The 12,080-nt window shown below is 35.4% G+C and overlaps 5 protein-coding genes across 6 annotated transcripts in view; 3 read left to right on the top strand and 2 right to left on the bottom strand.

The window, feature by feature from the left end:
- Nucleotides 1–2,646, top strand: part of LOC123005146 (head-specific guanylate cyclase) — a 33,515-nt gene extending 30,869 nt beyond the window's left edge. For both annotated transcript variants that reach the window (XM_044398781.1, XM_044398780.1), the window contains exons 10-12: nucleotides 1,210–1,353; nucleotides 1,793–1,947; nucleotides 2,000–2,646. In XM_044398781.1, coding sequence (XP_044254716.1) covers nucleotides 1,210–1,353; nucleotides 1,793–1,947; nucleotides 2,000–2,198 — 498 coding nt within the window. In that variant the 3' untranslated portion in view covers nucleotides 2,199–2,646. The remainder of the gene's footprint in view (nucleotides 1–1,209; nucleotides 1,354–1,792; nucleotides 1,948–1,999) is intronic.
- Nucleotides 2,647–5,119: 2,473 nt separating this feature from the next.
- On the top strand, nucleotides 5,120–7,727 carry LOC123004981 (RIB43A-like with coiled-coils protein 2). The gene is made up of 7 exons (XM_044398554.1): nucleotides 5,120–5,302; nucleotides 5,359–5,499; nucleotides 5,549–5,712; nucleotides 5,778–6,018; nucleotides 6,083–6,310; nucleotides 7,430–7,536; nucleotides 7,586–7,727. The coding sequence occupies exons 1-7, from the start codon at nucleotides 5,180–5,182 to the stop codon at nucleotides 7,725–7,727; spliced, it is 1,146 nt and encodes a 381-aa protein (XP_044254489.1). The 5' UTR covers nucleotides 5,120–5,179.
- On the bottom strand, nucleotides 7,689–9,101 carry LOC123004982 (histone deacetylase 11). The gene is made up of 4 exons (XM_044398555.1): nucleotides 8,892–9,101; nucleotides 8,598–8,838; nucleotides 7,971–8,549; nucleotides 7,689–7,920 (listed from the first exon to the last, which is right to left on the bottom strand). Exons 1-4 carry the CDS (start codon nucleotides 8,894–8,896, stop codon nucleotides 7,750–7,752), a joined length of 996 nt encoding a protein of 331 aa, XP_044254490.1. The 5' UTR covers nucleotides 8,897–9,101; the 3' UTR covers nucleotides 7,689–7,749.
- On the top strand, nucleotides 9,081–11,187 carry LOC123004980 (paramyosin-like). The gene is made up of 6 exons (XM_044398553.1): nucleotides 9,081–9,220; nucleotides 9,267–9,339; nucleotides 9,398–9,682; nucleotides 9,731–10,118; nucleotides 10,166–10,461; nucleotides 10,502–11,187. Exons 1-6 carry the CDS (start codon nucleotides 9,192–9,194, stop codon nucleotides 11,102–11,104), a joined length of 1,674 nt encoding a protein of 557 aa, XP_044254488.1. The 5' UTR covers nucleotides 9,081–9,191; the 3' UTR covers nucleotides 11,105–11,187.
- Nucleotides 11,119–12,080, bottom strand: LOC123004983 (vacuolar-sorting protein SNF8). The gene has a single exon (XM_044398556.1). The coding sequence runs from the start codon at nucleotides 11,899–11,901 to the stop codon at nucleotides 11,140–11,142; it is 762 nt and encodes a 253-aa protein (XP_044254491.1). The 5' UTR covers nucleotides 11,902–12,080; the 3' UTR covers nucleotides 11,119–11,139.

Genomic DNA, 12,080 nt, shown 5'->3' with positions numbered 1-12,080 from the left:
CCTGATTTTTGACATCAAATGTCAGCGGAAATTTTGACTAATGTGCATTTTATTCAATTTGAGTGAAATAATGTTCACTTTAAAGCAGAAAATTTTTATTGTTGCAAGTTATTACAAAAATGTTGTGCAAGACGAAAACGGTGAATGGTCATTTTCACTTTCAGTTTGTGTGGAAAATTTCCAGCCCAGATTCCCAGCCAACGTGTTGCCAACTGTAGAATAGTAATCGTCGCCTACTCCATTTTTTTTATCGCACGGTATAAATTTTTAGCAATAATAAGTTCTACGCTCACCACGCAGAAGTCATAATTTGGACTGAAAATACTTTTAATATTTCAATTTCCACGTAGTATTTTAGGAACAAAAGACGGAGTAAAACTCTCCAACTTGTTTTGATACATTTCAACATTGTTTCGTTTAAATAATCTTACTTCCAAATATCGCTTTTAACCACTCTCCTCCAATTAATTATTCATTGTTTTGAATATAATATTAATAACTTTGCAACTCGACACAACCAGACATTTTCCTTTATCTAATTAAGTACAAATAAGTAAGAATCTGGCATGAATACTTTCTATTAACCAATATTATACCGCAATTCTGCCGCAAAACACTGAATCCATTAAAGTTGCTTTTCGATGTATTCCGCCCTCAATGGCAACTTTATCAGAGTCCTTTAAAATAGATAATTTAATAACACAGATGCATAAAGGTCACTCTCAGCCTTAACAATGAAACGTAATAATTCAATTTGGAAGTAAAAGTTTCCAGATAATTCCACTAATCCCCAATTTTAATGGAATTTAAAATAGATTTCCAATAAAGAAAAATTAATCAATTGTAAACGCCTCAATAGCATCGATTTTTTCCCTTTTGAAGTAAAATAAACGTGCAGAGATCACTTGCCTCCAGGATTATGAAATTAAGGGCATGATAATGATACAGTTCGTGATAGAATCCTACGCTTTGTGAGGTAAATTTCGTTCGATTCCCTTTGGAGCAGTTCCGGCGTCGTCGCGTTGCAAACTGCAACTGAAAAGTTGAAAATGGTCATATCTGCAACGATCGTTACACAAACGGACCATTGTGGAACGGTTGCTTTTCACTACAGCCGCAAAAAAGCCTTTAATTAAAAGAAAACAGATAGTATAGAAAAACAAGTTTTTGTAAAAATAATTACTTTAAATTTTACAAACCTTGTTTCAGGTGGAAACAATAGGAGATGCGTATTGCGTAGCCGGAGGTTTACACAAAGAGACCGACACCCACGCACTCCAGATTGCCTGGATGGCCTTAAAAATGATCGACACTTGTTCACATCATCACACGCATCAAGGCCAACCGATAAGGGTGAGTGTGACGTAGATAAGCCAAATCAGCTCAAGCGCAAAATTTTAAAGTAAACTGAAAGAGGAATCGATGGAAAAATTGTTTAGAGTTTTGTTTGGCAGTTGGAAGTTTGGGTTCGAAGAGAGATGCGGTTTTATTTATTGGGTGCTCTTTTTGAGGAAAACAAAGTTTGAATCGAAATTTATTTGTTTGGGTGTTTTTTAATGTTTCAGTCTAGTATGGCAAATATAGGACAATTTTTCAAAATGATTTCGAATAATTTTTCTGAAGTTAACGATTGGGCGTATAAGAATGATTGAGCAAAAATGTAAAGTCAATACTCCAAAAAATCTTTAATTTGAACCACTAGTTGCAACGATTGGTTTTACATGTGTTAATTACAAAAATTTTAGGCGGAAATTTGCAAACCAAAACCGAAATATACTATTCCTGTTTGTAGATGCGGATAGGTCTGCATACGGGGTCGGTTCTGGCAGGGGTAGTGGGGGTGAAAATGCCCCGTTATTGCATGTTTGGCCACAATGTAACCATCGCCAACAAGTTCGAATCCGGGAGCGAACCACTCCGGATAAATGTTAGTCCGACCACATACGAGTGAGTAATTGAAACTAATCAAAATTCTTAATAATAAATTAATAATGTTTAGGAGATTGGTGCGGTTTGAGGGTTTCAATTTCGAGGCCCGCGACCGGTCCTGTCTCCCCAAGGACTTCCCCGCCAATATTCCGGGCACTTGCCACTTCCTCTCTGACTACAAGCACCCGTCCTTACCGCCGGACGACTCTCTCACTCAACACATCGAAGCCGGCTTGAAGGAAATCGGACTCAATTCCGACATATCCTAATAAAGCCGGAGCAATAATCCTGCTGCTTGTACCATAGCGCAATAATCGCACACTGTGTATATACCGCTGGACCAGACGACGCAATAAAGTCACGATTTTCTGTTTTCACCGCTTATTGTACATATGTAAAGACGGGACGAGCTCACCTTATACCGATTTTGTGGATTCGATGTATGTACTACTGTGTTCAAACTTCGGACTCGTACCCGAGACTGCATGTATAAAGAAAACCATTTCTATTTACCTGAAAGTATAAAGCGTTTGTTCTAAACTTCGGAGATAGGAATTTGTAAGATTGTAGATTGAGTTTCAAACAAAACTGTCTTTCCTTCTTAAGCTTTATTCGATAAAATCAAAGACTATTCTCATGTTAATGTATATTAGGCGTAACAATTATTTCTCATTGTTTTCGACTGAGTTGGAAAATTGTTTTATGTTGAATAAATTATTAAAATTATGTCAGGACTTTTATTTATAGCTTCCCTGAAAACACAACTCGGAAATAAATTTCTAAAAGCACAGACAACACACTAAAAGCGTTTGTAAAGCCGGATCTTCGTGATGGAGGCATATTTAAAGTTTTAGTTACCACTAATGGTTGGTACGTGACTTCGTAAATTTTTCATTGAAAAAAATCGGAGTTAAACGAAAACAAATCAGGTAACTTTATACTAAATTCAACTGAATTAAAACAAAAAATAAGAAAATAAAAAATCTGTTTAAGAAATACGCAGTACAGTAGCTGATGCAAATTTTCCACTTCTTGGTAATTCTTGACAAGTTGAATGAAGTTTTCTGCATATTTTAACCGTTCCTAAAAATTTATGGTAATTTTCGTGATGAGGAAACATTTCTGTACAGAGCGATTCACAAAGGGTGTATTTATGTAATAAGACTTCGTTATGAAAGATTACAATAACATAAACACAATGCTAAATCAAGAAAATTTACAATTAACTTATTTTTTTGTATAAAGAAAAAATTCAGGTATATCCATTAAAAATTTTTACTTTTTTCCAAAAATACTGTTCAAAATATCATTATGTAGTCGTTTCTTTTTCTTTTCATTTAAACTTTTCGCAGAATTCTCGCTGCAGAAAGTTAAAAATTTAATTTCGACATTTTTAATTCTAATTGAATCATATTACAAAACTCAAGTAAGTAATCTTTAGGTTCTCCAGTTATAATCCTCTCGACTTACAAACTTAATAGTTTTAGTTCTGGCACTCGTTCCTCCAGGATCATTCATTTTTTGCCCCTCAAACTTTTTAATCTCAAAAGACAAGCAACCACTTGTATTTTCATTACATTTTTTTTTAATTAATACTCTTCCTGTCCACTTCCAGATAATTACAATGGTCAGGTCAACAAATTTGAACAAATTTTTGGTAACATTGATTAAACTTTCCACGTTTATGATTTTTCACTCTGATTTCGAAAATTTTCACAAAAATGTCTCATTACGTATCATTCGTATGTTACCAACTTCATTCTGACACTCATGTTAAAGCAAAAGAGTACTGAAAATAATTCAACTATTTAATTTATTTTATTATTAGCATACAATATTTTAATAAACTAACTTTAGAAACATTAAAAAAGTCATATATTACAATAAAAGAGTGAAATCTCAACATTTTCTTACGTTAGGTAGGTAATATCGATGACGATTTTTAGATCAATTATTACCAAATGATGATAATGTAATTTATGTAAAAAGAAATAACAAAGTATTTCGAAATGTGATACCTGTAACTTCTTCATGTGATATTGAAGAAAACGATTGGGTTCTTGTAGTTTTTCCAACAGATAGAGGCTTAGAAAAATTTTATATTGGGAAAGTCCTATAATTAAAGAAACAAAAATTTGTGGGTTCGTTCTTGCGAAACAAACATACTAAAAATGATTATGGGCACTGGTACGTATGGCCCATTACAGAGGACCACTGCGAATTCGGATTTAATGATATTGTGGGGAAGTTGGAAAACCCACAAGAATCTCGATTGGGATTCAGATTTGAAGTAGATTTCAATGACTTCTAATATTTACGTGATGTTTTTATTGTTAATACAAAATGCGTTACCTCTATTGAAATATTAATTAATGTTTAATTTTTATTTATAAGAATATTTTTTTACGTTTTATAATAAAAATTTAAAATAATGTGTCTATTTCCTTTCAAAAAATGAAACATCTGGGACAAAAATTAATTTTAAAATGCAATCTAGACTTGCAAATTCATATTTCTTTACTATATTTTGTTCTGATTTGGAAATAAGTATTTTAAAACAGATTTAATTGCAAAACATATCAAATTTCTGATTTGGGCCATCTGCGGGTAAATCAGAACAAAGTCTAAAAAAAATAAAATTAATATTTTCCAATGCATAATCTAATAACTATTATACCTTATCGTAAACTAAACATTCGGAACCCTATTTCAGTTCCCAATTTTGTACCATAAGTAGCATGGGAAAATAAATATAGCTGTTTGATTTTTTTTAGTTCTGATTTAGGCCATTTTACGATACGTTACTGTCGCGTTTTAAAAAAGCTAACAGTAATCGCCCATCATGGAAGGGTTCCAGCGGCCTTGATAGCGTTCTTTCACCTTTCTGATGTCTTGGTGAAACCCCTCCCCTTGTTCGTCAATGACAGCCCCCAAATTTATTGGAAACAAATACAAGTGGGAGTGCAGAAAATGTATTTATTAAATTATTGGTAAAAAATGCAACAAATAAACGGTACGTGTTATCAAAAAACTAAATGCATTTTGTTATTTAGGAAGTAAAAAACTACTATTGACCAAATCGTCATCAATGTTACCGAACCCTTGTTGACCTGTGTTATTAATAATGTAGTTTATTTAATTTGTTTTGAAGCTTTCGTGTCGTTGCTAAGCACTCAATTAATCACCATGACAGCCGTTTATTTGCAAACAAATCAAACTGTGACAAAATCTTTGCCACTTTTCCCCAAAAATGTTAAACTTCCAATTAACAACAGAGAAAGATCGACGAGAAGCCGCTCTCATCGACCGACGACGAGCCATCGAAGAAGAGCGCAAGAAACGCATTTTCAACCCTCGTCAGCGCTTATACGGAGTAAGACCGAAAAAACTCGTCTTTGAACCTAATTTAATCACCTAAACGAAACTTAGATAGATTATGAAACTTTACAAAGACAGATCGAAGAGAAAAGACAGCGGGAAGCCCAACAAGCACGCATCGACCGGATATTCGATGAACAACGAAAGAAAAACGACGAAATGGCCCTTGCGCTTGAGAAAAAGGAGAAACAGGTAGAAAACAGAAAAAGTCGAGGTTTTTAGATAAGAGAATTATCCTCAGGAACGTATGAAACTCGAACAGGAGATAAATTACTTCCGGATGTGTTGCCAGAAGCCGGAAGACCGGCGCGAATTCGATTTGAACGACCCCAATCTCTTGAAGAAAGCCGCACCAGCACGCACCGCTGACGACGACCCCAAATGCGGACCCTCCTCAGCCCAAAAGTAACTTTCGTTTATCACTTGCAAATCAACGTTGGGAAAGCAAGACGCTAAAATTGTGTCAACAGGTTTGAAGGTGAAGATCTAGTCAGCATCGAAAGGGCCAAAGTGCAGCGAGATCAAGTCAAATCGTGGCTCGACCAACAGATAATGGAGAAAGAAGCCGCCGATAAGGAGCGCAAAGCGGCGGAAGAGGCCTACAGAGAGGCGATCAAGGCACGAGATCAAAGAGCCCTACAGTTAGATAAAATGGAGAAAGAGTGTCGGAAGCGACTCGAAGAGGCGTGTCTCAGGTTCAACAGGGCGTTGGTACATAAAGAAAACACATTTTTGACCTTTGAAAAATTTATTGGAATTGTTACAATTTTGATAGGCCGATGAACGTAAAATAGACGAAATGAAGAGACTAAAGAGGGAACATGATGATTGTCTCGCCGAAATGTACAATTTTATGACGAGTGATTTGCTGACGGAAAATCCGGACGTGTCCCAAAGTAATTTAGGTCCGAATCGCAGAATTGGATACTTGTACAAAGGGATGACCGTCGAGGAGAAAAAGCAAGTCAGGGAGTACCAATTGGCCCAAATCGAAGAGGCAAAGGTGCGTCTAATAGCACTTTGGCTACTTCAATTTAACCATAAACCAAAGTCAAAAAAGAATATCTACACATCAAACACTATTTCTATTACAAGGGAAAAAAATGTAACTTTTCCTCCCACAAGTAAAAGTTAATGCCCGAGACTTGTCAAGGGCAGTAACCAACCTGGGAGGAAAAGACACTTTCCTCCACTGTAATACATACAGGGTGAATATAAAGAATGGAACCAAGCGGCTTTATTTTTATCTTGTTAAATCATCACATTTTTATAGTACTTTATCACTCATCAATTAGTTTTTGCAAAAAATAAATAGTTTAAGCAAAAAACGTTTGGTTCCATACTTTTTATTCACCTGGTATAATCTTTCCTACAATCCAGCAAGAAACACTTCAAAACTAACAATGTATTTTTATATCACACTTTCAATATTAAATCTAGCTTACTCTCTTTTAAAGTCGTAGAAAAAATCTTTTATTCAATAAGTAATTAGATAAGTTAATCTTTCCCGAATGACATTCTACATTTAAACAACAAATTTCTCTGAACTTAATTAAACTTATTAATCAATTGCCCGAAATCACAAGGACTCGGAGACAAAAAGAACTAACAACTTAAAAAAAAATGGTAATTTTATTTTTAAACTTATAATCGGCGGTGCTGTTTTTAATTCTGTTTAGTCACAATCATAAAGCAAAAATCAAATTAACAATTGATATGAAGTATTAGGTTCAAGCTGAGAAATCACCACTTCCCAACCTGAACTGTCATATGTCATATTTTTCAAAATTTAATAAATTCTTTATTGTTCTTTAAGAAGGATGATTGTGAATAAAATAGTATACAAACCTTGGTGGTAGTTGTTTCATCATACCCCGGCTTATTGATAACCGCTTCGCGCCGTGTAATCAAATTAAAAAATAAATAAAATAGTTTTGCTATCGAAGCACCTCCCACGTTCGTATGTAATCTACTAATAAAACACAAACAGTAAACAAATAAGCAAATTGTTTTTTTTAATTTGTTTAATTGAGATCGTCCCCAATAATATTAAGGATTTCTATTTAGTATATTTTAAAAAAGGCACCCAAGGGTTTAGTTAACATCCCATTTAATTCTTTAGAAGCGAAAAGAGTTTGAAAAGCGGATGGATCGAGAATACGACGATTACATTAACGGAACACAACGCACAATATCATTATTGGACAAAGAAGAAGCCCGAAAACAGAGGTTCGTGATTAAAATTTAAAAGGATGTAGCAAAATGTGTTTTTTTTTAGGGAAATGGTGAAAAGTTTAGCTGAGGAAAACCGAAAGTTAGCAGTCGAACAAAAACAACGTAAGGAGTTTTTGGAGAAAGTCGTTTATAAAAACACGCCAACGTCGGAATTCTACGACCAGTTTAATAAATCAACAAGATAATAAAACTGTGTTTTATTCATTTTTAGTAGCGCAGTTGAGGGCCTGTTATTAGGCCCGAATCGTGTAGGTTTTTGATTGAAGTGGCAATAATTTTGGCCGTTTTTTTCAAATAGCCGCCGCTGGTTAACATCACTATTGGGATGTTTCTAGAACGAGCTTCCCGAAATACCAATTCATCCCTTTCGATGATTCCCTGAAAGTCACTCAAATAGTTTCATTGTTACGACAGTTATTACTATCAACCTGGGGCGAGACTGATAAGCACCCCAACGCATCCCCTTTGAGAATATCTGTCCCGGCGTTGTAGACCATCAATTGAGGGCAAAACTCGGCTAATGCCTCGGTGATGTTTTTTGCAACTTTGCTTAAATACTCTTCGTCTTCTGTAAAGTGTGTCAGTTCGACTTTTCGGGTGATGTACTCCTTGGCGCGTTTGTCGAATGGGTAAATCCCTTTGTTGTACACGTCTATGATGTAGACGTTGGGATTATCTTTAAAATCCCGTTGATATCCATTACCTTGATGAGCGTCTAAATCCACGATCATGACATTTTGAACGCTTCGAGGGTGATGATTAAACACGAAATGGATCAATAGTGTTATATCAGCATACACACAAAACCCACCACCTTTGCTACCGCAACAATGGTGAAAACCACCCCCAATATTTATTGCCCAGCCACGTTCCAGAGCTAACTTTCCCGCCAAAACAGAACCGCCAGTCTGGAACCGCATCGGACGCAAATATCCCCTTTGAACCAAGCAATTTGGCACGAGACACAGCGGAAGCACTTCCGCTATCAACGCTACGTTAAAACTACACTGAAATAAAAAAAAATTACCCAATGAATGACCAAGAAAAATATTTACTTTCAGACTTTTCAAATACTTTTTAGTGTGAACCGTTAATAAGTCTTCATTGGTTGCTTCATTTGGCACCGAAAGTGTTTCGTCGCTAATTAAACCACAACTACTCAAATATTTGTAAATATTGCCCCACTTGCCGGCATCAAAGGGGTGCAATTTTTCCAACCCTAAAAACCGGACGTTATATTCGGGTCTATAAATAATCGGCCACTGTTCCGGTGCAATATCTATATAGAGTTTCGTACTGAAAATTATTTAACTTTAATCAAGTGGCGCCAAAAACTGGGATTTACTCACTTCATATTTGGCGCCAAAACTTATCGATTGCTGCACCAGATGTTTGAAATTAGATCGACTCCACCGTAAACACAAACAAACCACTACACTATTTACCCCCACATTTAACCAAAATCTTTCAAATATTTGTAAATTATCGCACAATTGTTGAAATAAACGTGAATAATTGTCATTTCAGTGTTACTTGCTTTACAGCTGGTGTTAGTTTGTTGTGACCTTCGACAGATGTCTCTGTCAAATTTTTAAAATTTGAATTCTTTCAAAAAAATGTCAGCGTAATGGTCCTTTGGAGTTATTATTATGATAAGTTCGGGGGATATTAATATTCAGTGAGTCTAGTCGAGACAAATAAAAATTGTGTTTATTGTTTTGTAGAAATTTTCAGTCACTTATTGAAAATTATGAAGCTGCTCTCAAGGAGGTGACCGGGGATTTGGACGAAGTCCAAGTAAGTATCAGATTTGTGAGTTTTTTTTTTGCAAAATTGTGACAAAATACGGTTTTAGACCGAACAAAAGGCACTCAAGAGGGCCCTCCACGAAAATAATCAATTGAGAGATGAATTAGGTCGAGTTTTTGCCGATAAAAATAAATGTGAAGTTGAACACACTTACAAGGACAGCGATTTGGTTGAAAATTTGAAAAAACAGCTTCACATTGTAATTCAAGAAAAAGAACAAGCCGTCAAATTATGGCAAAATGCTGCATCCACTGTTGAACACCTAGAATCAGAACTTCGCATTTTTCAGGAAAACACCGAAGGATTTATTCCGAAAAATCAACTCATTCAAGTAAATTTAATTTTTTGTTAGTTTTGTTGTTTACTAATTTTTTTTTAGTTGAAAAATTCGTATGAAGCGAAATTAAATGAATTGCAAGATACAGTCGTTCGCACCAAAATCAAATTGGAAGAAACGATTAACTTGAAGTCGAAAGAATTGCAAATTAAAGACAAAGAAATTCTTGGGAGTCTTCAAAGTCAAGACAACACATTTAAAATAATAAAAAATCTCGAGGATGAAATTCTGAATCTCCAACATAGACTGAACGATTCAAACGGAAATAAAGAAAAGTTAGAAAAGGACGTGAGACTCAGAAATGAAGAAATCGAAACTTTGAAACTGAAAGTCAAAGAATGTAAGGCTAAAGTCTCTGAAGCCCTTCAAGTCGTTGAAGCAGCTCTTAATGAAAAAGATGCGGCACTTTTGCGCGAAGCTGAAGCCAAAGGTTGGTTTCCCTTTTTGTTTTTCACTTCAAAAACGTTTTTCTTGTAGAAGAAACAGCAAAACTTTCCCAAACTTTGACCGAGTTTATCGACGAAACAGACTTAAAAGTCAGAAGTATAAGAACTGACCATGAGACCAGATTAGAACAGATGAGACAAGCATTGGAAGCAAATCAGGAGTTAGTGAGAGTAAAAGAAATGGAAATTGAAACTTACGCAAAAAAATGTGCTTTGTTGGAAAATCAAATTGAGGATTTTCGCAAAAATCGGACTTATGTGGACGATGGGGGGACTTCGAAAATTCTAGTTTTAGAAAAGAATCTTGAAAATACGTTTCAAAAATTGGTGAGAGGCTTTTGTGATTGTTTTTTACATTGAGTTTTAGTTGTTTTCAGAGAAACAAAATATTCAGCTCAAGTCTGAAATGGAGGATATAAAGAGCGACTTGAATCAAATGTCTCATTATTATGAGAGAGACATTAACGCCAGAGAAGCTGAAAAAACAGCTCTAAAAAACGAAATAAAGAGACTCAAAACGGAGCTCGAAGAAAGTTTCCTCAAAGTGTCCGAAAGCACAATCGCCATAAACGACCTGAATGAGAAAATGTCATCCATGGAAATAAATTTTAAAGAGCAGATAAAAGAAACGAAAAATTCCTTTCAACAGACGTGTCAAGAACGCCAAGAAATGGAAACTTTTCACCAACAACTAGTCCAGGAATTGCAAGAACAATTAATTTCGCAGACTGAAATCAACAAGAAATGGCGAGCCGAAACAAAAAACATTACCCAACAGTTGGAAAAAATAATAACAGAATTAAAAGCAGCAAACAATAAAATGAAACTAGAAAACAAAGTCCTTAACGAGCGTCTCAAGGACGCAAATGTGAAAATGTTCGAATATCGCAAATTCCTAGAAATGATCTCACATGACGTCACGAAAATTACGACAGTAACTTTGCCTGAAATAAATGAGTGTGCTAGGTGATGGTTTGTTCGCTTTTTTGTTATAAAATGTTTTATTTAACTGATTGTGGAGTCAATACATGCATTAAATAAACTAGGAAAGTAGTATAATTTCTCTTTAGGGCTCTGTAGGTCCACCCATGCCAATCCTTGGTCTACCATATGGTCCAGGGCTTTCCTAGCCCTCTCATCCTCCCAACCCAACTCCCGTTTGAGATAACATACAGAAACAAATGCCTGATTTGAGTGAGTTGCTTGCTGCAACACTGCCGTATGGTCCATACTTAATTCACCAGGGATGGACTGTACCATATATTGCCCCTTTCCTATAGGAATCACCATAAAGCCACTTCCAAAAATTTTCAATTTTTGTGCCGCGCGTATTAAATCGTCTTGCGTAATATCTTGGTGTTGCTTGCCTTTACCTCTAGCTTTAATCAATCTTGTCCTAAGTTCATCCAAACTAATCAAACCCCCAGTTTTGTAATTAGTGGCCAAACAAACTTCAACAATTTGAACTGCTAGTTCATAGTAAAAATCCCCGATGCCTAACACTGACCAGAAGCCCTGTTTGCCGGAGGACAAAGGATCGACTCCAATACTAGCACACATTTCTTGAAACTGACGCCGAAATTCCGGATTTTTGCGAATTTTATTTTTATGTTTGGTAGCAAATTCCTCTAGATTTTCTTCTAATATTACCAGTTGTTTAGTCATTTGTTCGAAAAGGTTTTCCTGAATTTCATTTCCTTTATCTTTGTATTTTTCTTGTTCCAATTTGTGTTTTTGAATCGCCCCCAGTCCGGCCCTGCGCCTCATCTCGTACAAAACTATTTGCAACCCACTTTGCGACAACAGGTAATTATCACATGAACGTAAGTTTTTAATGAAAGTAGAGATCAGTTAATTGAATTTTCAACTATTTTCTCTTATTTTCTTAAAAATATTTGTGACATTTCATTTATGGTAACATTAAGAGTAGCCAACACTTAGGGAAA

The sequence above is a fragment of the Tribolium madens genome, unplaced genomic scaffold (genome assembly GCF_015345945.1).
Source record: "Tribolium madens isolate multiple individuals breed KSU strain unplaced genomic scaffold, Tmad_KSU_1.1 Scaffold_20;HRSCAF=117;Tcas5.2_LG4, whole genome shotgun sequence".
Taxonomy (NCBI): domain Eukaryota; kingdom Metazoa; phylum Arthropoda; class Insecta; order Coleoptera; family Tenebrionidae; genus Tribolium; species Tribolium madens.
The sequence above is the reverse complement of the archived record's forward strand: the minus strand, read 5'-3'. Positions and strand labels throughout refer to the sequence as shown.

What these genes read in the sequence shown, in the direction of transcription:
- LOC123004983 (XM_044398556.1), bottom strand. Translation starts at nt 11,901, where the DNA reads ATGAGGCGCAGGGCCGGACTGGGGGCGATTCAAAAACACAAATTGGAA.
- LOC123004981 (XM_044398554.1), top strand. Translation starts at nt 5,180, where the DNA reads ATGTTAAACTTCCAATTAACAACAGAGAAAGATCGACGAGAAGCCGCT. An exon ending in CCCAAATCGAAGAGGCAAAG is followed by an intron (nt 6,311 to 7,429) that starts GTGCGTCTAATA and finishes TTAATTCTTTAG; the next exon opens with AAGCGAAAAGAGTTTGAAAA. An exon ending in GAAGAAGCCCGAAAACAGAG is followed by an intron (nt 7,537 to 7,585) that starts GTTCGTGATTAA and finishes GTTTTTTTTTAG; the next exon opens with GGAAATGGTGAAAAGTTTAG.
- LOC123004982 (XM_044398555.1), bottom strand. An exon ending in AGTATTTGAAAAGTCTGAAA is followed by an intron (nt 8,550 to 8,597) that starts GTAAATATTTTT and finishes TTTTTATTTCAG; the next exon opens with TGTAGTTTTAACGTAGCGTT. An exon ending in GCTTATCAGTCTCGCCCCAG is followed by an intron (nt 7,921 to 7,970) that starts GTTGATAGTAAT and finishes AGTGACTTTCAG; the next exon opens with GGAATCATCGAAAGGGATGA.
- LOC123004980 (XM_044398553.1), top strand. Translation starts at nt 9,192, where the DNA reads ATGATAAGTTCGGGGGATATTAATATTCA. An exon ending in TCGGGGGATATTAATATTCA is followed by an intron (nt 9,221 to 9,266) that starts GTGAGTCTAGTC and finishes ATTGTTTTGTAG; the next exon opens with AAATTTTCAGTCACTTATTG. An exon ending in CGAAAAATCAACTCATTCAA is followed by an intron (nt 9,683 to 9,730) that starts GTAAATTTAATT and finishes ATTTTTTTTTAG; the next exon opens with TTGAAAAATTCGTATGAAGC.